The sequence below is a fragment of the Abramis brama genome, assembly GCF_963993115.1.
Source record: "Abramis brama genome assembly, chromosome: 20".
NCBI lineage: Eukaryota > Metazoa > Chordata > Actinopteri > Cypriniformes > Leuciscidae > Abramis > Abramis brama.
In genome coordinates, this window is record NC_139982.1 from 22,994,669 (window position 1) to 23,021,944 (window position 27,276).

Genomic DNA, 27,276 nt, shown 5'->3' on the forward strand with positions numbered 1-27,276 from the left:
TTCCAGAAGAAAATTTCAGATGGCACTTAGAGCCTTTTGCATCTGAACTCTTCAAATATATTTATATATTGATATTTTAATGACAGAATTGAACAAAAATAAAAATAACCTGAAAATATTACAAACTTTGCTAAAGTGATTGTTTCGAACAAGTATTAACTTAGACACTGTCCATTCTCCACTTTTATGATTTATTTTTACACAAAATCTGTTGCTGTACATATATTGTTTTTGTTTTTTTCTGCAATAAAGCACATTTTTCTTAGCCCCGTTGTACCCTATAGTTTTTGCTGCAAAGATGGGTGTCTAAAAGAAATGTAACGAAAAATAAAGTGGTGTTTTGTTGATGTTGTTTGTAGTGGTTGCTTTGGAAACCTACAGTGTCTTAACAGGAAAACAACGTATTATCATTCCTAATGATAAATGCTGCATAGCCTGTTTTCTTCATGCTAAATGCTACATGCTTCTAACAATGGCCGCTTAATCTAGCCTAAGCGGTTAAAATTAGTCCGTTTCACAGTTGTAATCTGAGCTTAATCTAAGACAACAATTGCCGTTTATTCCATGCATTAACTTTGATGCCAAGTACAAAACTGACACACTTTTGCCTTTGAGGTATTTTTTTCATGTGTCAATCATTTACGCATCACTTTCCGTAATGAATGACATGCGGTTATTGAATGTGCCCTTGCAAAATAAACTCCTTTTATTTCTGACAGATAAAGAAGACAATAAATAATAGCAAATATTAGATCTACGTTTTTACAATACAGCAGTTATTGGATCCCATGGATAATCCTAAAGGTTTTGTTGAATGTCATTTTCACCCTCTCAGCATGCCTCCTGATTCAACACGGGTGTTTGTCCCACATTGGTACGCTGTGCATCTCTGCTCGTCCAGCTGTTCTTGAATCTTTTCCAAACCCGTCAGAGCTCTTGTTTATTCAAAATGGTTCAATCCAATCCAGATTAATGGCGCTTTTTCATCTGTCCCCTCCTCCTCCTCTTCGACTTTAATCACAGTTGCCAACAGGAAACCAGACCCAGAATTTCCCCCTTTTTTAAATGACTTCCGATGGATTTGCTTAATTTTGATGGGAAATTAAATGCCTAATTATTAATTGACAAATAAATGGCTCCTTTTTTAGAGCCTAAATCTAGTTGCGTAGTGCGTAATAAGTATACTAAGTATAAAGCATTTCAGTACTCTTTGGCCCGATTTCACAGACAGGGCTTAGATCTTAGTTCAATTAGGACATTAAAGTAGCTTTTATAAATTCGCCTTAGAAACAAAACATTACTGGCGTGCATCTTGAGACAAAACACAGTTGCTTTCAGTTCAAACAGCTCAAACATGCATTTTAGCCTGGGACTAGGCTTAAGCTTTCTGTGAAACCCGGGGGTTTAACTTTAATTGGATGTTGTTTATATGATAACTTGAAGAGATGGAACATAAAAACACTGTTTTACACAATCGCCTGTTTTATCTGCAAATTTGGAGGCTGCTGACCTAGGGCTTTTCCAAATACCATAATTCATCTGTTTCAAAACTAGGGTAATTGAGAATGAAGTTGGAGGGTGGCTCTATCCCCTTTCTTCCTCTGTTTTTAAACATCACATTTAAGGCTTAACTCTTAAATCCTTTTCATACACCACCGAATCCCTGAACTCGGTGACACTTCTGCATTGAGGGTTGGTTGGATGAATGCCCTGCCCAGCCTTAAGAAACTTTGTGTTGATTACTGTGCTGAGGTCATGCCGGAGCCGAATGTACAGTTTGTGGCATGTTTTTATGACTTTTAGCAAGAAAGTTTAGAGTTTGATTTTGGCATTAATTCTAATTCAGATGTGGATATAATTCATAAATGACTTTGTAAGCATCCACATATTGAGATGAAATGCTGCAACAGCATTCATAAAACATATTTAGGCATTCCACTTGATAATTTAGCAATTAGTTGCAATGGAGAAATCAAATGCATTGTGCGAAATTAGTCAACCACAAAATACTTTTGATGCTGAAAGGTCCCTTGTGACAAGAAAATGAATGGGTATAAAGAAAAAGATTAAGCAGAAATGACTTAACTGCAAATTCCAGGACTGTACATTTAGTTTAATTAAAACAGTCTTGTTTTGAAAATGCTAGTCTATCTCTTCACTGTAAGCAAACAGGGATTCACGCATCAGAAGTAATAAACAGCAGTGCGTCTCATGGAACTTTTGATTCCCACAACTTTAGTTCCCACAGGTCTGAATGTTTTCTAGTTATGCAAATTGATTCCTTGTGTAAAAGCTCTTAAGTGAATCATTCTAATTAGTCACCTGGTGAAGATGGAAGTGGCTCGCACTATTTTATCTGCCTAAATGTTGTACAATAAATAATTCTGTAGACATTTAAAGACTCTGTTAAATAAAAATTAGAGTTTTGTGGTTTTTAGTCGATGTGCTTTAACTTTGAGAAGTTGTATATGCTAAGTGTTGACAAAATTCGCTATAAACATTCATATTTGCAATGTTACTCTTCTAGTAAAAATTACCAAAACAAATTGATGACTCATCCTGCACTACACTTATTTTCGTCCAATCAGATGCTCTCTAAAATGAGAATGCCCCGCCCCCTAACACCACCTGCAATCTGACTAGCAAATTCATGGGTTCATGGGTTTGACATTGCAGTTTCTTTCCTGTGATAACATTTCCTGTTGAAACAGGAAGTGTAGGTGGGCCATATCAAAAGGCGCATCCCTTTTATTTTTAAATAGCCAACAGATTTCAGTTACATCCCAGCCAAAAACAAACTATGATGTTCTATTTGCTAGTCATTTGCTAGTCAATCTCATTATAAAGAGCATTTGATTGGACAAAAATCCATCATTCCATCAGAGTCATCAATATTTTCCCAGAAAGGAAACACTGTAAATTTTATATTTATATTTAGAAAGAGCGAAGCAACATGCACTAAACCACAAAAATCTAATTCTAACATTTAAACACAAGGCTACATGACACACATACATAGTGTTGGTATTATAACATTAGTCAGCACACAGTGGACATCTCTCAGTCTATGCATTGGTTAATTAGTTATAATTTGATAAGCTGCACCTTATAAGCGATTCTCCATTTGTACAAGTGAGGCAATTAGAGAGTGAGGCGTTCATAACACTACACTGGTATAATTTACATGCATTCCTCTCTTATAAAGAGAGAATATTACAGAAATCTAGAGAGGCGAAATATTCCCTGAGTTCGCGTCGTATTGAATGATTCTGGGCCCATTACGACTTCAACTGTCACACAAGTGACTCGCAAACAGGTGTGTTATCCGAGTCTTGGCTGTGCATTGAACTCAGTCCGGTGTCCGAATCATCATCATTGCCGCATGTTTTTGACAGTCCCCTCGCCTGCTCTACCCATACATTGTCTTTGTCTACGGAAGGCAGTTGTTCCGTTTTTCCCTCATCTTTGCTGTCATCAGCCTGTTTCCCTTCCAGCTCGTCTAATCTGTGAACCTTTTCAAGTAATTCCCTCAACTCCTGTTCCTTCGCGCCCAAAAGCTCCTCACTCATATCCAAGTCGCTCTTCACCGTCTCCAGATCAGTGTTCAAGCGCAACCCGATGTATAAACTCGTATCCAGCTGTGTTTTGATCCTCTCCTCCTCTAATTGGAGTTCATTGTCTGTTAGGAGGTCCGGAGCAACTGAGACCGGTTCCTCAGGGACAGAAGTCACCCTGAGAGCCGTTTCTTCTCCAGCGCTGTCCGCGTCTTTGTTGGAGAGCTCCTCCTGCCGCCGTCTCATCCACCTTTGGTTGAGTTCTTCTTGTATTTCACCTGTAAGTATCTCCATCAGAGCTTCCCTCTCGGTTAGTTCCTCCTGAAGTTGAATGACTTGGTCGCAGCGTGACGCGTATTCCTCAAACTGCGCAAAGGACGCGTCCGGAAGCGCGCTGGAATCCGTATCCAAGCCCTGGTCGAGCAAATACGTGTCTTGCACATAGTTTGCACCGTGTATTTTCATTCTGTCAAAGTGAACTTTTGATTCATACCTCTCGATTTCACTGTCCAGCTCTTTTATTCGCTGTACCTGCTGTCGAATTGTGTGATCCTGCGAGATGATGAGATGAACGAGCGTTTCCATTTTCTCCGCAGATTTGTCTTTGGAAACCTCTTCTTTCTTTTTATTAATTTTATCCAACTTTCTAAAAGCCTTTCGCACAATCCTCCTCTGTTTTTCCTGTGAAAATGGCGTGGTGGCTTTTGCAGTGCAGGGACTGTCTTTGCTGAGCACGACCCGAGCCTCGGCGCTCCTCGGTCCGCTGTTGGGCAGCGACGCATCGCTTCTGACCAGGACGAAGCGCACGTTTTCCTGCTCGTCTCCCCAAGCGCCCCACAGCCGAAGGATTTTCGTTTTATTAGGCAGAATCCGCTCAAACCCCCTCCATTTCTCCACGATGCAGTAAGACTGTGGAGTGCCGCTGAGCATCGCGCCTTGCTGTAAGGTCTGGTCCTCCAGCAACACTTTTACCACGTCCGCGCAGGTGGTGCGTCTGGACAGTCCGGACACCAGCTTCTCCTCCCGGCATACCCACACCGAGATTTTGCTCTCCTCTTGTTCCATGATGATTCACATTGAGGCACTTTCACATTCATATAATGTTAGACGGGGTGAAAACTTGATCAACTGGAGGGATGACTCGTCCCGCGCGCTCGTCACTGTGAACTGAGAGTTGTGTTTGTCTCTGAACTACAGAAGCGTGTTTCTGAGGGCTCAGGCACCTCCCAACATCACATGACTTTATACTCCAACTTCTTCACTCATTGTTGATAATAATGCACTGAGGTGATCATAAACACATGCTGAGAATATCGGTGCTACTTGTCATATATTTAGTCCATTTACGCCACTGAATATTTCTCAGGATATGGCTATTTTTTTAAAAGCATTTCTGTATATGTACATAATGGATTTGAACATTTCCATCAGAATTGCGCATGGGGAAAAAGAGATATATAGTTCTCTGAATAGATGTTGACCAATAGACACACTGTAAAAAAAAATAAAAAAAACTTAAACCTGTAATTTACAAAAATTAACAAAAATCCATCAATATAGGCTTTTCAGCTAAATGTAAACACACAAAACTGTCACAAATCATTTTTTTAAACATCGAAAATGTTTTACTAACACAAAAATATCAAACCTTTCTTTTGACAAACATATATTGTAATTCGTGGTTTTCCAAACTGGGGTTTATGAAAAGCTAATAATTACATAATTAAATGTGAAATTAAAATAAACAATAAAAAAAAGTATATATATATATAATTAACATAATTTATTACTTTACCTGCATGTCATTGACCAACATCAGAGAATCGTGAACACTGAATGTGTTATTCAATTATTGAAATTAAACTTTATTTTAAGGGGACACGTTACTAACCTAGGTTACTTACTATAGAGTTACGGTTAAGGTTTGGTTTAGGGTTAGTTGTTATGCATACTTTACTGTTCTTACTATAGTAAGTAAATAGTTAGTTAATATTGCTCAGTAGGCTACTTATTTGAATAAGTGCAATGTAACTACGTCACCTTACAAAATAAAGTGTAACTGATGCTTCGAGGAAATATTTTAGATCAAAGGGTTTCGGCAGACCAAAATGTTTGGGAATCCCTCTTGTAATTAATAAATTACATAGGCTACATTTGTAACATTTACAATATGCCCCAATAAATATTTGATGACTTGCCTGGCATTTAAGAAAATGTCCCCTGAGAATACATATCAACAAATGATATATAAAGCATTATATAACATATAATCTTTGTTAATATTATTGGTGTTACTAGTTCTTTAAATTTCTAGTTGCCTACGTCTATTCATGACGCAAATGATAAAATGAGATTTAGACCATACTGTATACAGGCCTATATAATATTAAGCCTATGAAGTGGAGATTCTTTGACTGAAAAAGGTCAACGACTGTAACGTAAATCTCCACACTGGTATTAGGCTATCCAACTGTGCATAACCAGATGTCCAGTGCGGATTTAGGCCGTAATATCCACAGATGAGAGAGAGGGCAAAAGACAATATTCCTGGTGAAATAAGCCGTCAGGATTAGTATATCAACAGTTCTGCTGTGCTAATATAGACCTGTCGACATACATCTGTAGAGATCTATTAATTATGTACAGTTGATAATACTAATAATATATTGTAGGCCTATATAATAATTCTCTCTCTCTCTCTCTCTCTCTCTCTCTCTCTATATATATATAGTTGTTGGCTACACCCCTAATATATATATATATATATATATATATATATATATATATATATATATATATAGACGAATATACTTGCACTAATTATTTAATAATAATAAATAATAAATACATAATAAATCTTTATAATAAGAGTAATAGTATATTATTGTATTAACAACTATTATTATTATAATTATTTCATATAATATATAATAATGTTGATTTAATTTGTAGTTAATTTGTATTCAATTTTAGTTGAAGAAAACGGTAATATAGCAGCGTGTCATTATTGACAATGTACTGCCACATAGTGGTTGTAATAAACATTACATAGCCTGATGTTTTTTAGCGTCCACCAAACAGAGCCTCATGTCATTCACACTGGTGACAACAACGTGTGTATGTGTGTAAACAAACAATAATGGACATTTTCCCTGCTGAAAAAAACAATAGAAACCATTACAGAAATGCTAATGGTTTCCACTACAAAACTCTTACAAACCATCAGCCGTTAACCATTAAAACCATTACCAAGTGGTGTCCATTACGTAGTGTGTTTTGGGCCATATTCCATTAGGATTTATTGGTTTGTATAGGTTTCCATTACAAATTTGTATTGGTTCTGATTTGTAATGGTTTTCTTATAAATTTGTATTGGTCATGATTTGTACATATTTAATGGTTTCCATTGCAGTTTTGTATTGGTTCTGATAATGGTTTCATTACAAATTTGTATTGGTATGGTTACACGCTTTTAGCTGTTAATAATTAGGACATTAATTATAGTTTTTAATTAATTAATTTGAATTATTACTACAATTATACACAATTGATATAAACTGCACACCAACTTTTCAACAGTACAGGTTTTATTTAGCAAAGAATGAAGAACATGCACCTGAAATAAAAATTATATACAGTATTAAGACCTGCTTTTTTACTCAACCCAGCTGGAAATAAACATCTGACACAAAACATTAATATTACATTTTTATTGTTATTCTTTTACATTGTGTGGCTTCACTGGGGCTGACTGATTAGACCTGCAAAAAGAAGAATTCATTAGGACATTGTACCTCTTAAACCACATTACCAGTACATAAGATTATCCATACATTATATATTTAAATATATTCATCCAACATCTTTGGGCGTACTTTGAGCAGATTCAAGATCTTGCCAGCTGTGAACTTTGTACACTAGTCATGTAATGTTCATAGCATTACAGTCATCTGTTATTTAACCTTCTCCAGGTGTAGGTTCAAAATTTTCCTCCGGAAGTCTGCTTTGGGCCAATCATAAAGTTCTTATAGAGATGATGCGATTTACTCCATGCTGTTTTCAGCAGCTCCACTGCTTTTTAATGTTTTTTTCTATGTAAATATGTGCTAGATGGACATCTTTGACCATTGCGCCGCGTCTCGCAGCTTTTCCAACATGTCGTACTCGAGACCCATCCTTCTTTCCCATTCAATAGTTCTGCGGCTCTGCAGTTGATTACTATTATGCGCGTCTGTTTTTAAGAGCAAAAACGCTAACTTAACTTTTGGATAAAAGCATCTGCTAAATGCATCAATGTAAATGACACAAGATCTGTGAGGGAACCCAGCAAGCAACAGGTTAACTACAGACCCGATATAGTCCGGCTATGAGTAACACACTTCTAGCCAAAATAACCTTGAATTTGGTTACATGTCGTTTTTGCAAAAACAACTTGCGAGATGTATGATATTCAATCATGTAAGCAAAGAAAAATCATGGAACTTTTCCATTGATCAAACGTTTCTTTATAGTGGAAAAAGTTTTTTTCACACTAAAAATGGTTCTTTTAAGCATGTTCACTTAAAGATTCTTCGGCGAGCCAAATATGGTTATTCTACGTCATCGCTGTGAAAACTTCTTGGAATCTTTATTTTTTTAAGAGTGTATGACAATATCTACAGTGGCCCCAAAAATAAAAATAAAAAACAGAATGTAACTGCATTTGAATGTGTCATTTTTACAGTGTAATTATAAATGTAAGTACTGAGTAATATTAATTAACTACATGTACTTACTATAAGGTTAGGGTAGGATTAGGATTTCGTTGAGGGTTAGTTTTATGTAAATATGCATAATTTATTACTATGGTAAGTCAAGTAAAGTGTTATCCTGCTGTTATTTTGCAAGAAGTGTGCCGTTTCTTTACAATAGATGACACTTTCTTTAATCTAATATCTAATGCAATGACATTCAGACAGTTTTTAGGGCCAGTGTCTGCCAGTTAAAGCCTTCAAGACTGAAGACGCACATCAGCGTTCCCTCACAGATCATTTACATTTATGCATTTAGCAGATGCTTTCATCCAAAAGCGGAACCAAAGCATATATTCATAATATGCAATGTAAGTTTTTTGAAAGCATCTCCCAGGTCTTACCTGCATCAGTTTCCCTCTGGCACTGCCTGCGCTGCTGGTGGACTCCTGCTTCAGCAGGATCACCTTGATCAGGGCTCGTTCGGTCTCTACCGCAGCGGCCAGTTCCAGGCCCGTGTGGCCCAACACCACCTCCAGGCCAGCCATGAGCATCCACGGCCCAGCGCCGCACAGGAACCCTCATTGTCCCGGCTGCAGCGGCCGGCTCCGGCCATACATTATGCACTGTCTGTCCACAAACCTATCTGTCCAGAAAAGAAAGAAAAAAACACTAGAATCCACAGGGGTCACTGAAACTGTACAAAAAACGTAGTGGATTGTTGTGTTGTGATGTGAAATGTAAGACTGTTATTAACAACTACTTGTTAATCTAATCAAATGGAACGTATTAAACATTATTAAATGTTAGTTGTTTGACTGGCCTGTATTACTGACTGAACATGATTGACAGGTGGTGAAATATGACAGAGCCAGTGATTGACAGCACACTGACTCCTGGTGTAAGCATTGATTTAAGTGACAAAACTTTAAAGGGTTTGATGTGATCTCCTAAAGATCGATAGTTTTACCGATTCCCGCACGTCGTGATTGATAAGGTGACGTCATTATGACTCTGTTATTCTGCGAAACGCCGCGTCCACTTCAAAGGATTCCAAACATTCCCGAATGTAAAAGGTTGTCGCAGAATCACCGTCTCCATCAATGCAACAATGTATCAGTTATTCCGCTCATAAAGCCGAAGAAAATATTCAGAAGAGTTTCAGGGGAGAAACATCACAATTACAGTCAGTTGCTGCACATCAAACCCGAAACTAATAGAGCATTATTTTGACGTGAGTGAATGTAATCATCACTACAACAGTTGTAAGCTTAATAATTATTCATGAAATAATGTAAGAGGCTTGTTATTACCAAATAATCATTATCCCTGACAGCTATGTTAAAAGTAAAACATGTTGAAAAATTGTTAATTACACTAAAAAGCACTAGAATGATTCAACTACACAATCTGAATTGACCTTTACAGCAGAATTTGAATTCGGCTCATATTTGAGTTATTTTCCTGTTTATTACTGTCAAGCTCCTTTTAAACAGTCTGTACTGTATGAGTTACAGGAATAAAATCCTAAGGAAAATTAAGATTTAGTGTAGCAGAATGGTGTGATGAAATAACACAACACGTGACACCTTTAATCTAATATCTCACATACTTTGAAAACTAATAGTGTGACCTCAAAACTCAATCAGTTACTTTAGTATTCATACCGAGTGTGATCTGTGTGAATGTGAATATTCACACTCTGATGAGTGGTTTTTGCTAATGGGTTTTTGCTAATATTATTATTACACAGTTATACCATGGCAGTCATGTCTTTGGCAACATACAAAACCAAACGAAATACTTACCATCACATACACACACAAATGAAGCCTGGGCAACCTCCAGCTCCTGAAGAGCATTGCCCAGTTGGCTCTTTATTTCTTGAGTTTCCTTTTTCGCTAGAGCAAGTTTTTGCTCCACACACCGCCTCAGCCGTACCTGACGGACCAGCAGCTCCATGGCCCTTTTATTTATTCTTGAACACACACCTCCTGGCAAGACATTGCGTTATCCAGACAGGCATACTGCAAATACAAACAACCATCAAAACATGAAAAATACATGAATGGACTTAACCAGAGATTTAACCAGATAAACATCATATCTAATCTTAAGGCCTTAGCGGTGGTAAATTGCGAAGATCTTGAGTTTTCGCTGAAGGGCGTGTCCGTGGCGGCCTGACAAATTCTGATGTTTCGCCATGAAAGAGGAAGCTGTTGTAACTCAAGCATACGATGTCCGATCTGCCCCAAACTTCACGTTTGATAAGAGTCCTGTCCTGAACGCATCTACATGACAATATTCAGCTAGTCATAGCACCACCTGCTGGCAACAGCAAATGACATGCTTTACACTGTTATTCACTCCCAGAAACATATTTAAATATGCCATGAAGTACCAAACATGATAGAAACATGTTAAATCATGCAACACTTGGCTAAGTGCTAATTTATGCGATTAACGCCATGAAACATTAAGTTGTTGTAACTCAGGCATACAATGTCCAATCTGCCCCAAACTTCACGTTTGATAAGAGTCCAGTCCTGAAGACATCTACATGCCAATATTCAGTTATAGTAATAGCGCCGGGTGGCGGTGGCACGGGTGCGAGGGCCCTTTAATTGCAATATACAATGGTTTTAGTTGGTTTGTAGCTAATTGGTGCAAAGCTAGTGGCGTTAAACGTGCAGGTGTGTAGTCCTTCCCCACAAACCAACCCTCAACAAACCACCTGTCTGGCCTTAAAATTTATAAAACAGAATTTTCACCGCTTCCGCGTAGCCACGCGAACCGGAATTATCCCTACAACGCTTTACATGTACATGTATTGAACATTACTGTCGTAAATACCACTCACGCAGAGCCGTCTCTACACTCCCTCCCCCCAGTATAGACCTTATGTGCCAGAGAAACGAGGGCGCTGCCATCTTTAGAATATTGTCTTTGAACTTCCGTTTTTGCGATCACTCTATATTTCTATGGCATTGCTGTCCAGAAGTAATTAGCTTTTGAAGTGGATTTACTTAATGTAAAGTTAATGAAAGTTATCAGGAGGATTCTAATGTTTGTAAGCAGATGTTTTAATATTACAGTTTATATTATATTTTAAAGCGAGCCGTTCATTCATAAATACACAAGTTTGCAGTGAAAATACAGACCGGAAGTCAAAAGACAACGAGCACAGCGCTGGAAAGGGGTGGGGCTACATAAGGTCTATACCGGTACTTGTTCAGTAGGATGGAAGCGATGGACATCAAACAGGCACAGATAGACTCCGAAGATGTCGCTGTTGCATCCTTTGCTGCTTTTTAGTTCCCACCAACGAGTAAAAGCATTGCAATGTGGTGTCACACCCACCTCATACATTTCATGCCATTTGGGATTGAATGTATTGTCCAGATGCTGGGATTTGAAGCTTTGTGCCCCGACTCTGAACTGTGCGTATGTTGCAGACACACCAGACACAATGATGTCCTTCGCAGCCAGATTGTCAGCCTCCACTAGGTGAATACGCACAACTCCCTTGAAGAAATAAAGAAAGATGCACAGAATATGAAAGACTGCAGTGCAGGGAACTGCTTCCTTACTGCATTAGTCCTAAATGAAAATAACAAATTACATGGTACCATTATGTTTTATGGAAAGCAATGCTTCAGATACATGTATGCTACTTCTGCATTAAAAACTATGGAAAAAGATTTCAAATTACACTGCAAAAGTGGCACAGAACACTACCTTTCAAAAGTTTGGAGTCAGCAAGATTTAGATTTCTGGTAACATGAAACGCATAGTCATGTTTTGTAAATGATTAGTTAATCATTATCTAATCAATACATAGTTCCCACAGGCCAATTAATGTCACGTGACCTCCCCGGAGACGCCATCTTTGAGGGCAAAAGCTGCTGTGTGTACAATGTTTTACCATACTGTCTATGAGTTTTACAAGCAAATTTCGAATATTTCTTTCCATTTATAATGTTACGAAAATCATGAAGAGACAAAGTGACAGAGATTATAAAGAGACTCTATTAACACAAGACAGAGAGAGGTACAATGCGAAAATTTCAGTCATAAATGTTGTGGATCCGTATGCGCTAACAAAGGAAGCACTGAGCACTGATTATGCAGCAGATACAGTATTATCATGTGTATCATTATCTGGTATTGGCTAGGAGTTTTAATACATGTGAGCAATTCCGAGCCTGGAAATATGTGCATGAATATGAATATACACGGTATGAAAATAAATAAAACTCGCGTGCAAATTAATTAATGTAATGCGGAACTACTTTATACGCGGGTTCTTTAGGGACATAATCTGAGATTGCCGTGCTGGAATGTGTGTGTGTGAGTGTGTGTGTATGTGAGAGTGAGAGAGTCGCGGGCGCGATCGAACAGTGGAAACAATGTTGTTTTTGTATGTTTGTAATATCTCGTCATTTTGTTCATACAGGACATAATTCAAACTGCAAAGTGTTAACTTATATTTGTGTACACTCGCAATAAAAAACAACAAATTCTTGCGTGTTTTGAGGGAGTTTCTTTCCTGTTTATCCTCGCCAGCCATAACCTCCGTCGTTGTTCTGACAAAAGCTTAACGTTAGTCTTCTCACATTCATGAAGTCTAATGACGGGTATACTGTAAAATCCAAATTTAACTGAACCTCCGACACGATTTAAACATCCATTGACCCAGCAGGAGATCACCATTTTCACTTTTTATCACGAAATTAACTCGCTTCAGCTTCTTCTACTATTGTTCTGCCCACAGAAATGGCGCCGGGTCGGCAAATGCTAAAAAAATAAATTTAACTGAACCTCCGGCACGATTGGAACATCCATTGACCCAGCAGGAGATGACAATTTTCACTTTTTAATCACAAAATTTCCGTTTCAGCTTCTTCTTCTCATGTTCTGCGTTGTAAGAATGTTGTGTTCTGCCCTCAGAAATGGCGCCGGGTCGGCAAATGCCCGTATGTTGTGACGTCATCTGGGAACTATGTATTGTAAATGACTAATAACTTAGAAATTAATACTCGTTCACCAAGATCACGTTGAATTTAACAAAGGTGGCAATAAAGACATTTATAATGACATTTCAAATAAATGCTGTTCATTTGAACGTTCTATTCATCAAAAACTAATCCATCATGGTTTCCACAAAAATATTAAGCGGCAGAACTGTTTTCAACATTGATAATAACAAGTTCTTTAATGCTAATTAAAGAAACCAATCTTTAATGCTAATATATAAATTGGTAATATTTGCCACCTTAAATTGATTTCCAGGGGCATTTCACATTTAAATAATGTAGGCTACTAGTAAATGGTGAAATCAACATTAATAAAGATTAATAAATGCTGTAGAAGTGCAGTTTATTAATAGTTAATGTTAACTGATCTAGTTAACTAGAGTTTAATAAATGGAACCTTATTGTAAAGTGTTACCGATTTGTTATACACCGATTCAGTGTTGGACAGATCAGTTGAGGCCGATTAAGTGAATCGGTTCAAATGAGTCATTAGTTCGCGAATCGGACGTGTCATTAGCGGACTTGTAACGTTACGCGTTGTGTGATTATCCCGGCAGTTATGGACATCACACAAGATTTGTCAACACAGAAAACATTTCATCATTGGATAGGTTTTGTTTATTTAAAGTGTTTTTGTTTTTTTTTATGTCAGCTGAATGGGCGGAACGCTTTTCAGAGAAGATAAGGCAACGTAAAAAAGTTCACAACCAGCACAATTCACACCCAGCGGTAATTCAGAAAAAAAAATCCGAATGCTCCACGTGAAATTTAGGTCTTCCGATCTTTTACCATCGTGTCTGTCATATGCGCGAGGGAGCGAGAGAGAGCAAGACAGTTTGAAGACGCGCGCGCGCGACCGGGCCTCTCTCTCTCTCTGCTCGTTCTTTCAGTAACGTTAATATGCGCCTGAATGCAGCTGAATGAATATGACATTTTTTTAAATACGAAACGCAATATGTGGCGGCCGGTGTTGATTCTGTGGCGCACCGCCACGAATTAGTCTATGTGTGGGAAACATATGGCGTTCCGATCGGCTCTTAAATGCAACTTTGCAATATGCAAACGTCTCAATGAACGTCTCACTCAACGTCTTTTTTTTTTTTTTTTTCTGCTATTTATTCCATTCATTTTAAGACGCAGACGTGACGCAGACGTCACGCAGACGTCACGTAAATCACGCGTGGCAGTGAAGTGTGGAGTCAGACGTCACGCGTCATTCACGTGTGGCAGTGAAGTTATTAATTATTTTTTTCTCTAACACGTATTTAACACGTATTTAACACTCTACTCAACACGGCTCAGTGCAGTGTGCCAGCGGTTGCGATCGGTTCTTTAATATGACTGTGCAACATGCACTCGTCTCAATGAACGTGACACTTGCGTCTGTCTTATAACGTGACGTCTGCGTCTGTGATTTATATATAGGATATTATGTGTGTGTGTGTGTATGTGTGTGTGTGTGTGTGTGTGTGTGTGTGTGTGTGTGTGTGTGTTGTTTAACCCACATTTTAAGGGCCAAATGCCCCCACAAAGATAGACATATGAAGAAACAAAATGTATATAGGCTATTGCATTTTTATAGCTTATTGTTGGGGTTGTTATTGTGTTTTAAATTTTTTATAGTTTTAAAAGGCCTAGGCTACAGCACTTTGGTAAACTAGAAAACAGACAACTCGATCGCGCAACCACTGTTTCTGTAGATCCTTTAAATAGAAGAATAGAATTGAAAAATAGGCTACTATTTTTTAAGTCACCTGTGGTAAAAAAAAAAACGACTGTAAACTTTTTTTTTAAAATAGTTTGTAAACTATTATTTGACTTTTTGTTTATGACGTTTTGCCCCTTTATTAAACATTTAAAATATTCACAAATTAATATGGATTTTTTAAAAGATTTTACTGGTTTTCTAAGGCCAAATTATTTTCCCGCAGTGCTGAATGAGAAGAGCCATCTCTGGAACCATACAGAGAGCTGATTTATAGGTGGTTTATAGGCTAATGATAATAGCCTAAATGTGTCTGAAAAAATAACGAAGCATTTTAATTGTTTTTATTAATAAACTAGTATTTTCTAAATCAGTGTCGGCTGCAAACATCTCCATCTCCGCTGTAAAGCTGATGCGCCTTTAGATAGAAATGCACCGTTCATGCGGATTATCAGTTCGAATTTGGATCGATTCGAATTTGTTCGTTTAAAATTGGACATTTCAAGCTTTATTTTGTTTCAGTTCATTTTTGAGACGCGCTCCAGTTCACGGAGATCATGAAAGCGCGCCTGATTGTTTTCTTTTATTTTACGAAATCAAAACGTTTTCTTGTTATTGTGAGTTTACTCAAATAAAAGTAGTTGCGAATTATGTATTATTATTTTCTATATGACCATAAATTATGAGCATTTTAAGTTGTTTCCAGTGCTGATAGGAAAATACAAGTGTTCGCGTCCGCGCCTCCGTGCCACGCAGTGCGCGCTCCACTCCGCACAAACCATTGGATATGCGTCAAAATCTTGTGTTTATTTGTGATAATCAAATAAAACCCTGTATTATTATTGTCTAACCTGTATTATGACTGACATATGACGAATTGCTTTGTTCCTTTTTTCGATGAAAGCATCTTCTAAATATTGTTTGTTCTTTATTTTTTCTTTATTTTTTGTCATTGTTATAAATAACAACGAAATAACATCAGAGAATCTTACAATATAAGTGCAATAAAAAGTCCATAAAGTGCAATCCGTTATATCACCAGTCGACAGGGAAATAACAATTGTATAAACAATATACTATGGATTGTGAGATGTAGTAAATAGTACAGCAATGCATTCCCAACTATTAAAGTTGTGTAGAGAGAGAATTGTGGTGTATGTGGTGGGGTGGGTATAAATTGGAGGAATATTTTTTTTCGGCCCGTCCTCACTAGAACAGCAAGCGGTACGTTGTTAATTATTGTATATTGTGTATTAAGTGGAATAGCCTACTTCAAATTGTCTTAGCGTGCATGCTTAAAGTGATTCTCAATTGTAGCGGGTCCAGGAAAAATGAGGCCCTTTAAAAAAGTTATATATATATATCTTCATTACCTAGAGATAAAATTAGGGTATACAAAATACAAAAAGTAGTCAAAACGCATAACAGAACATAACTTTTTTGTTTGTTTTTTGTTTGTTTTTTTAAACAATATTATATGCTTATTATTTTTAATTAACGAAATGTCAATCTTCATCTTTATAACAGAAGATACAATACAACAATCTTCAAGATACAGTATAATCTTCACGTATAAAGGATTGTCACCTTTAAAACAGTCCTTTTCGTGTAGGAACAAGCAATGCAGAAATACATGGTTAGCATATTAATTTAATCTTTTTTTTTTCGTTCATTTACTAATTAGGCTATATATGTTAACTCAACTAATGTAATGTAAATAACTGGATAATTACTATCCAATAAATAATAAGTAAAAATAAATGTATTGATTAGAGTTGCCATAGAGTAAAGATTTTTGTAGTCAACTAGTAGTAATTTATTTAAGCAATTAGTCGACTAATCGCACGTTTATATTAATTAAATACTGGGTGCATGCATGGTAGGCTATAGCTCAAGCGCACGCATAAATCTTGCTGCAAAGCACCAGCAAAAGTAGGCTAATTATAATAAATGTGTCTGAAAAAATAAAGAGGCGTTTTAATTGTTTAAAGTGTTTTTTTTTAAATCCGTGTCTGCAAATATATCTCATCTCCGCTGCGGATGCGCCTTAGAGAGAAATTTACCTTTACGGATTACATAATCAGACACTTTCGATTTGAACTTGTTCATTTAAAAGTAGCCATTTCAAGCTATGTATATTCCTCAAGTCTGACTGTGAGACAGTAGGGCCTACACTGTTTCAGTTTATTTTTGAGACGCGCTCCAGTTCACGGAGATCATGCGGCTGATTGTTTTCTTTTATTTTACAAAAGCACAATGTTTTCTTGTTATTGTGAGTTTACAGCTATTACAGGCTATTTTAAGTTGTTTCCACTGTTGATAGGAAAGTGTTCGCGCCCGCGCCTCCGTGGCATGCAGCAAGCGCCCTCCACACTTCGCACAAACACTTGGAAATGCGTCAAAATCTTGTGTTTATATGTGATAATCTTATATTATGACTGACATTTGACGAATTGCTTTGTTCCCTTTTAGGATAAAAGCGTCTTCTAAATATGTAGCCTAGACTAGCCTGATATTAATGATAATTATTATTATTATTATTACCTAACTATAAATGAGTTAAATCAGCCCAAATGTTTACAACTACGTTATTTTGTGTTGGTCAAGAGACTCCTAGTGGTGAATAGTAGGCTACATACATGCTTTTTATGATTTCTTGATAAGTAGGCTATCTGTGGATATGTTGACAAGAAACAATGGTAAACAAATATTTTAACATGAACATTTGTGTAAATTCATATTTACTATTTGGAATAAAAGCTAGCCTATACATAGGCAAGGTAAAATCACTTAATTGCTAATAAAATACAACTGAAGATCAGTGGGAAAAAATAATAAAGAATGAGTGTGTGGAATGTGCTGGAAACCGCCCTTGCAGCAGACTATGGCAGACGCAGACGAGACGTTCGGCACACGAACGAGTGATGTGGCAGACGCAGACGAGACGTTCGGCAAACGCAGACGTCACGTTCGGCACACGAACGAGTGATGTGGCAGACGCAGACGAGACGTTCGGCAGACGCAGACGTCACGTTCGGCAGACGCAGACGTCACGTTCATTGAGACGAGTGCATGTTGCAAAGTCATATTAAAGAGCCGATCGGAACGCCATAGAAACACTGGTATGGCATACATACCCGTTGCCGTTTGTCGTGACGTCGTCTCTCCAAAAAGATGCTCTCCCGTGATCGAATCACCTGCTTCTTGCACTGACTCATGTATATATCTATGGCACTGACTGAGCAGTCAACGACAGGCTTGGAGAGGGGGAGGGGCAGTGAAACAGCTACTCTGCCTAGTGGCGCCAATCAATCTACAATCTTTTTTTGGTGGCTGCAGCCATAGATATCATATAATAAAGGCTAGAAGTCTCGTGCGCGCTGCTGGCCAATGGAGGTCGACGTCCGCACGTGGCGGCCATCTTGCCACAGACAGCTCGCTCACTCGTAACATTGTGTTTTAATGGTGCATGTACTTTTAAATAACCATAACTTGCTCAATTTTCTACCGATTTTCAAACGGTTTGGTTTGTTATAAACATCAGATATGTAGTTATGACACTGCATACATATGAAAAAATTATAACATACATGTTCAAGCATTCTATTACACCCAAGAACAGAACACCACAATCGATTAGACGCCATTCTGCTCCAGCGTATCAACAATGCGGACTATGATTGACAGCTCGCTCACGAGCAAGGGCAGGTCTGTGTTGAAACGCTGCTGTCAATCAACAATCGTGGGATGGGCGTCCGATCTTGTGACGTCACAAGGTCGAACGGCTTGATTTGAGAGAGGGGAAAACATATAAAGAGATTTAAAAAAAAAACACTGGATGGATTTTTATCATTTTATGATGGTTGTGTACAGGCACTGCCAACACACATTTCAGTACAATCAACTTGTAAAAGTGCATGTACCATTATATGACCCCTTTAATGCTGTTGTGAGGGTGTTTCTAATACAGCTGCTATGTGGGAGTGACGGTCAAATTGGTTCCGTTATCAGTCTCTCTTTATGGTTTTCCTTTTGAAAGTTATGGGGTTTTTCTTTTGCTATTTGAGCAAATGGGAACACGAAAAATATATGTAATGTAAGTTAGTCTCTCATTCACCGCTATAGAAGTTTACCCAACTATGAAGACTTCCGCTTTTGAGAAACCTGAAATGTGAAAAGGGTCAATGCTAGGCTAGGCTACTAATTATTTAGTACAGAGAAAACAGAGAAGCTCAGTAAAACAGTTTGCAGTACAAACACTAAAAGTTTATTTTCATTTTCTTTTCGTGTCATCCCCTCAAGGAAAATATACACGATTGAAAACAATTATTTGACAAGAGTCCACCTATTAAAAAGCTACCCAAACTCAATGTTTCAGTGCTCTCTTTACCGAAAACAAACTGCCATCAAATACATTAGTGTTCCATTTTAATGCTCATTTTACTAACAGATACTCTGCAAAACATGTAAAACATGACAAAAACAAACGAACAAAACAGAACCCACAATCGTGTGTGGTAAATAAGACTGAAATCAACATTTTGATTCAGATTAAGGAGTCATTATTCCCAAAAAACAAAAACAAAGACGGCTCTTTAAGCACTGGACTGTCACTCATCGTCGGTCTGGTCGTCGTTGTAAGTAACATGTCATTTGATGTACATGAAATCTCTTTCCCTATATACATGACACCACAATCAACTGCTTTCTTTACAGGGTGGAAAATGAATTTCTGACGTATCATTTGATTCATATTGAAATTAAAAATATATTTCCATCGATTAATTCATTATTTTTCCCAGCTTTTTAAAAATGTCACAAAGGCATTATGGTGATAGTATCCAAATCTGACCATTTTTTTTTTTTGGCGTATACCATTTTCTGAGCTGGAAAAAACAAAAACAAAAGGCACTTTCAACACCTGTAGCTTTCACTTGGCATGAGCAGAAGTGACAGAATGTGTTTATTTGGTGTACAAGAGAGAAATGTGACCTACTTAGACTGGCTTGCCAAAAAAAAAATGTGGCAGAACATTTTTTTGTGGGACAAATTACAAACATCAAGTGAGGTTATATACTTTTACTCACATATAGACAAAGTCTGTGATGATAAACACTAAGGCACAATATGCTTTGGTGATTTTGCTATGTAAGTTCCCTTTATTGTGTAGCCTATTCTGATATGGGAAGAAATAATGTGCTAGTTTCTTAAATCTGAAGTATGTAATTTATTTCTTTGCCCCAACAGCGCCTCCTAACGGAATTTAAAAAAAAAAAAAAATTGTTAGCCCCGCCCCCAAATCACGCCATTGGTCGAGTCAGTGTTGTTGCGTAGAACTAGATGGTCGCTTAAAATAAAAAGGTTAAAGTTTAAAGTTAACCCATGAAATTTACTTATTTATAACACAGAAAAGGTTACATACTTCAGTTTTAAATGCAAATTCACACAAAAAACAAAACTGATTAAGGTTTGTATTTGCCTGTGTTATTTTTTAAAGTTTCTATGAAGAAAATTATTTGTTTCTTAGTGTTTTAGTACTGGAACAGCCCATGTGCAGTGTAAGGCAGGTAGTTCCACATAAATAATACAGTACCCTTTTTATGCTCTTTCACTAAAGTTAAATCCACTCAGTGTGAAAAACAAACAAAACAAAAACAAATACCAGGGGCGAATTAAGCCTTTGAAATGTGAGAATAAAAGGCTGAACAACAGAAAAAAAGCTTCCATGTACTATGACAATACAACTTTATATAAGCAACGTTCTTTCAAAACACATTGTGGTTTAAAACATCAACCGAGTTAAACAGACATCCAGACAAAAATAACAAAACTGTACCGTTTCACCCACGAAAAATAAACACCGAAACACGAGTGATGAACAAATTATAATGTAATTATTCATTCCAGACCTCACCCAAAAACGTGACAAAAAGCCTTCTGGGGTGGGACTGACAGAGGCACAGCCACTTAAAATGAGCTTGTGAGTCATTCAAAGGCTTTTCTTAGTCCGTCAGGCTCTGCCGCTCTTGGCGGACGTCAGCCGTGTAGCCTAAAAGCCTCAGTGAATATAAAGTCTCCTCTGTTCTGTCTGTGAGCAGTGTGTCGCTGACTGACTGACTGGGTTGAGTCGGGAGCCTCAGTCTTTGACCAGTCTGTAGATGTGATGCTGAGCGCCGTGCTCGCTGTTTGAGACCTCGAACACGCAGGCCATGCACAGTAGGGTCTCTTGAGTGTCTCTGTTCGTCACCACCTGCAGGAACAGCACGAGAAAGAAACCGGCTTTTAGAAATCGCCATTTGACACTGACTATATACACATGTGGATCTAGATAACGGAATGGAGATGGGAATTGTAGGACATACCAACAGGATGGTGAAGTTTTCTAGTACGCTGTTCATCATGTACTTCTCAGGCAGGTGCTTGAGCTTATGGATGAAGTTGATCATGTATTCACACATGGGAGACCGGCTGATCTTGTACACAAAACGTCCGTTCTCAAACCGAGCATACTCCGTCTACCGGAACAGACAAACAAATAAGATATTTAAATTAATTAATTAAATGAATTCAAACAGTTTATATATATATATATATATATATATATATATATATATATATATATATATATATATATATTTATTTATTTATTTTTACACACATGGTTTTAAATATTTCAATTTTACAAATAAAATTTTATTTAACTGAACTTTAAAAAAAGTAAAGAAAACAAACAAATATAATTCATGTTATACTTGTATATAAAACACTATAATACATATAAAATTTTACATGTTTATATGAAATATTACATATAAAATTGAATATTAACTTAACTTTAAATTATATATATATATATATATATATATATATATAAAATTTAAAGTTAAGTTAATATTAAACTTAATATATATATATATATAATATTATATACAAATAATATATATATTATTTGTATATAAAAATACATATAATATATAACATTTTACACATATGATTTAAAAAATGTCAATATTACAAATAAAATTAAATATTAACTGAACTTTAAAAAAAGTAAAAAATACAAATAAAATATAATTGTATATAAAAATACATATTATAAAATTAAATAAATACATAGATTACAAATAAAATTGAATATTTATTAACTGAACTTTAAACATTTTAATTGTGTATATAAAAAGGCCAAATATAAAATGATAGTTAAACATATAAAAAAAAATATATATATACACACACACATATATATATGACCAAAAACAAGTGAAATAAACAGAACATATACATATATATATATATATATATATATATGTGTGTGTGTGTGTGTGTGTGTATATATATATTTTTTTTTTATATGTTTAACTATCATTTTATAAGTGAAATAAACAGAACATATATATATATATATATATATATATATATATATATATATATATATATATATATATATAATATAATGATCTATAGGCTATATATTACATTTTGAGTTTACTTTTGATAGGATACGTTTTGACGTTTACAAACATCTTTTTACTCCTTTATTTATCATATTCATTTAATATTCATTAGCACTCACCTCAACTTTCTCCACCACTTGTTTCCCGAAGGAGCAGACCTTTGTGGAGCAGGTAATGGTCATGTTCTCTGAGCTCTCGTACTGACTGGTCACGCCGTAGAAAGCCCCAGAATCCTCCTGGATGTTGCAGTTCAGGTCGGCCTGCGGACGCACCAGATAACAGCTCAGTGACGGACGGAGAGAAAACATTGACAAGAGCCACTTCGACCGCAGGGTTTGCATACAGTTGGGCAAATAAATGAGTAAAAAAATAAAAGGTGCTTTATGTCAACAGCAAACTCTTTGGCTATTTTAAACTGTGAATAGAGCTTTCTGTGAAGTTTACCAAGGCCACAGACACCTAGAATCACTGAGTCTTATTTACAGTTAATGAAACTTCTGCAAATCTATATTAAAACGTTGAGTGTATCAAATGCCGTTGAAAGAACATAATAAAAAAAAAAATCTTTTGTACAGTCTCAGAGATTTCAAGGTTATAAAACATGATTTATTATGCCACAACTGTGTAGAGATCAAACACAATAAGAACATTCTATTCATTTCAGCTGCTGTTGTCCTAAAAACATCTATTAGTAAGAGAAAAACCAGGCACGTTTGACCACCATCCGAAAACTAGTATGCGATGTAAGAGTGTAATAAGCGTTAACCTTCAGTCTGTCCAGGACGAGGCCGTCATGCGCTTGCACCTGTCGCTCAGAGCGGCAGGTGTTCAAATAAAGGCTCCCTATCAAACCCAGCATCAGCAGTATTAAAGGACAGAGCGCTGTTTCACAGGGATTAAACACACCACTGCTGGCTTTAACACAGCACTTTAATCAAACGCCAACGTGTTGAACCAATTCAGCTGCCTCCATTCAGACGCACGCAGGGCACTAGTGCTTTCTCAACGGCTCATATAATGCTGATGCATGGTGGATTCTTTAACTGCTTATGTCACATGAGTTTAATTTTAATGTCTTTTTTATTGATGTCTGATTTTGTTTTACATTTGATCCTATCATAAAACATAAATTTGATCCTATCATAAAACATAAATTGTTTTAAGTTTATTTTAGGATTAAAGTTCAAAATGTTAAAAAAAGATAAATAATTAGTTTATGGTTTAAATTTTGTAATATGAAAAGGATTTTTTTTTTAAATAAAGCCAAAATTACCCATACTTGAAGAAACACTTGAAGAAGTTAATTTACAGAACTAAAAATGAACTTTGTATTTAGTATTTACTACTTAAAAATTGTAAGTTTTATATTGACAATGATAGCTTTTAATATGACAATTATTTGTATTAAAAAAGAGCCAAACGTGAAAATACACACTTTAATTTAATTAACACTGACCCACACTTTAATTCATTCTTAAACTATAAAAGAAAAATCATGTTTAATGTTTATTTTAGAACTAAAGTTAAAGTTTTGTTATATAAAACTTATTCAGCTAAAACTGCCCATACTAGGTAAGTATTTATTAGTTATTCAATAAATTATTATAAGAATTACTCTTACCCAGGGCCAGAATTTCATTCATTCGTAAACTATAAAAAACCATCATGAAAAATTATTTATTATGTTTAAAAGTTAATTTTAGAATTTGTTACATTTTTGTTATATAAAACATATTCAATTAAAATTTCCCATTCAAAGTATTTATTTATTATTCAAATTAGGTTTTTATATTGACAATGATATCTTTTAATACAAAAAAAATTATATAAAAAAAGAGCAAAAAGTGAAATTAACTGAATTATGATTTATTATAAGAACTACCCTTATCCCACATCTTAAACTATAAAAAGCCATAATACAAAAAATATTTATTATTATTATTTTTTATTATTAAATTGCCCATATATAATCAAAGTATTTATTAGTTAGGTTTTTATATTTACAATATCTTTTAATAAGAAAATTATTTACATTACAGCCAAAAGTGAAAATAAAATGTGCACAAAAATGCTGAAACTAATTATGATTATCATAATTATTTACTTTTTTTCACATTTATTCATAAATATATATGTGTATATGAAGACTGAAATTTTCTTCTAAAATTAGCATTTTTTTCAAGCTCGTATGTTTAAGTTCAGTAATTTCACTTTAATGACAATTAATAGGTCATTTCCATTGCCATTAAAGTGAAATAACTGAACATAAACATACGAGCTTGATAAAAATCATTCTAGAAGGAAATCTCAGATGGCACTTAGAGGCTTTTGCATCTGAACTCTTCATATATTAAATATATATATATATATATATATATTCACTATATATTAATCACTATAATGCAACAGCATCTATAACACCATTGTTTAAATTATAGAAATTTTTTTTTTTTTTAAGGACTGTCTCACTATTACAGGTGTTTCTGGACATTTTTAATGGATTGAGAAGTGAAGTAGCACATAAAATGGTGTGAAAAAAAAAAGAAACTGGGTTTGGAAAATTATTTGAACTGAATTTGTATTGTTAGCATGAGCAGCACGTGCGCTAACAGCTACGCCGCGGCCCGACTGCTCAAATTGACTCACCCAGAACTTGACCAGGAAGAAGGCGTTCTGAGGTCCTTTCCCAAACAGCTCCTTCAGCCCACCCTTCTTCTCAGGGAATTTGTCGTAGATTTGACGTATGTCCACTGTCTCCAGAAGCGCATCGTTGTACGAGTAACTCGTCTGGCCGATGTGCACAAACAGGTGCTTGTTGTACTGCACAAAGAGTTGGAAATTAGATCAATGCAACGTATAACACACTTTTTTTGTAAGATGTTTGTTGTCGAAGCAACAAGATTGAAAGAGTTTTCAATGAGTTTTTAATGAACTATTCCCAAATGTTGTTTGTGTCAGTGAGGAAGCATTTCAGATTGCATTTGTGAAGCTGTTTCAGGTTCTGCTGAATGTTTGTGTGGCTGGACGACTGTATTGAGAACACGACTGGTTCTGCGTATAACGCATGATTAATAGCTGCTGTCACGCCAGACCAGAGGGACAAGCATTTCATACAGATCCTGCCAACATGATAGATAACACAGGTCTGCTTTAACACGGACACGAGGCGTTTTGATAACCTGTAGGTCACAAGAAGTTCTTCCCAGGTCTCAATTTTAATCTACACATTCTGTTTTGTCTTCATTGTCTTGACTGCAGTCAGATCAGTGCGTAAATAGGACATTCAGCATCAGTCAGCTGATCTAAAGACACTTTTGGAGGACTACTAGATCATAATGAGCAGGCTCAGTTCTTTTAGCGCACCAGAAATGATGTGTTTTGGTTTAATTTGAGCTGAAAATGACTTTAGAAATGCAATCTTGAGCTTCTGTAGTTTTCCATCATTATCATTGGATCAGGAAAAATGCGGGATGTGACCTTGGTCATCATGACCATCTCTAATAAGATCCAAATGGCCTGCAGCTGCATTTACATTTCTTTAAAGCATCGCACAAGCTTGCTGATCCAAGGCTAAATGCAAACTCAATACTTTCTCCAAGTTATGTAATTCTTACATTATTAAACAAATATATTATGATTTAATAATATAAATAATATCAATTTGACAAACAATTCTACCACTAAGTAATGTAATACTGTATTTATATTCTGATATTATATTATATTATAAGTATATTATAATTATATTATGATATTTTATTCAGTATTTTATTTCTTGGATGTGTAACTAGTTGTTGAATACACACGCTCAAATGCATAATGCAACATTTCCAAAGTAAGAAATTTATAATAAATTAATATAGTAAACATTACATTATTTAAATATTAAAGTAAATATTATTATTTTATATTATATTATATTATCACCAACACCAAGGATACGCAAGTAAAATAATGCAATACTACTAAAATCCATCATTGCATTTATGGTAAAAGTATCTTTAATCAAAATAAATAAATACATTTCACATATTACTCATCTGGTGAAAAGAGTATTTAATTTTAGTAATATTTACTATAATATGATTTAATTATAGATTTCTTACTTTAGAAATGTTGCATTATGCTTTTGAGCATGTGTATTCAACAACTACTTAAACTTCAAAGAAATAAAAATACTGAATAAAATAGCTGTTTAAATATATATTTTTCAGCTATAAACCAGAAACATCCTTTTATAATAATTCTGCTGAAAAAAAAAAAAATTCTATATATATATATATATATACAGTGCAATGCATAAGTGAATACACCCATGCTAAAGTTGACTAAAAAGAGGAATAAAAAATCATATTTTGGAAATTGAACTTAATGCCTTAATTTAAAAAATTAGGAAAAATCCAACCTTTAAGGACACCAATTTTCTTTGTGAATGAATAATGTATCATAAATAAATAAATGTTCTTCCTTAAAATACATGGTGCATAAGTGAGTACACCCCTATGTTAAATTCCCATAGAGGCAGGCAGATTTTTATTTTTAAGTATTTTTTTAATTTTTTTTTAGGATACTATGCATCCTGATAAAGTTCCCTTGGCCTTTGGAATTAAAATAGCCCCACATCATCACATAGCCTTCACCATACCTAGAGATTGGCATGGGGTACTTTCCATAAGATCATCTCTCAATGCAAATCAAACTAGCTTTTAGGCTAACTGAAATAAAATCATGCCAATCTCTAGGTATGGTGAAGGCTATGTGATGATGTGGGGCTATTTTAATTCCAAAGGCCAAGGG

General features: G+C 35.7%; 3 protein-coding genes across 4 annotated transcripts in view; all 3 read right to left on the bottom strand.

Moving 5' to 3' along the window:
- Positions 1–685: 685 nt before the first annotated feature.
- On the bottom strand, positions 686–4,818 carry rassf10a (Ras association domain family member 10a). Its single transcript, XM_084094165.1, has one exon. It carries the CDS (start codon positions 4,617–4,619, stop codon positions 3,294–3,296), a length of 1,326 nt encoding a protein of 441 aa, XP_083950291.1. The 5' UTR covers positions 4,620–4,818; the 3' UTR covers positions 686–3,293.
- A 2,450-nt stretch (positions 4,819–7,268) lies between these two features.
- On the bottom strand, positions 7,269–18,256 carry LOC311070617 (extended synaptotagmin-3-like). The gene is made up of 5 exons (XM_084094588.1): positions 18,163–18,256; positions 11,645–11,809; positions 10,093–10,311; positions 8,689–8,930; positions 7,269–7,315 (listed from the first exon to the last, which is right to left on the bottom strand). Exons 1-3 carry the CDS (start codon positions 18,241–18,243, stop codon positions 10,258–10,260), a joined length of 300 nt encoding a protein of 99 aa, XP_083950714.1. The 5' UTR covers positions 18,244–18,256; the 3' UTR covers positions 7,269–7,315; positions 8,689–8,930; positions 10,093–10,257.
- Positions 18,257–19,269: 1,013 nt separating this feature from the next.
- Positions 19,270–27,276, bottom strand: part of tead1a (TEA domain family member 1a) — a 39,203-nt gene continuing 31,196 nt past the window's right edge. For both annotated transcript variants that reach the window (XM_084095325.1, XM_084095326.1), the window contains 4 exons: positions 25,126–25,299; positions 22,599–22,739; positions 21,388–21,540; positions 19,270–21,275 (listed from right to left, as the gene is read on the bottom strand). In XM_084095325.1, coding sequence (XP_083951451.1) covers positions 21,162–21,275; positions 21,388–21,540; positions 22,599–22,739; positions 25,126–25,299 — 582 coding nt within the window. In that variant the 3' untranslated portion in view covers positions 19,270–21,161. The remainder of the gene's footprint in view (positions 21,276–21,387; positions 21,541–22,598; positions 22,740–25,125; positions 25,300–27,276) is intronic.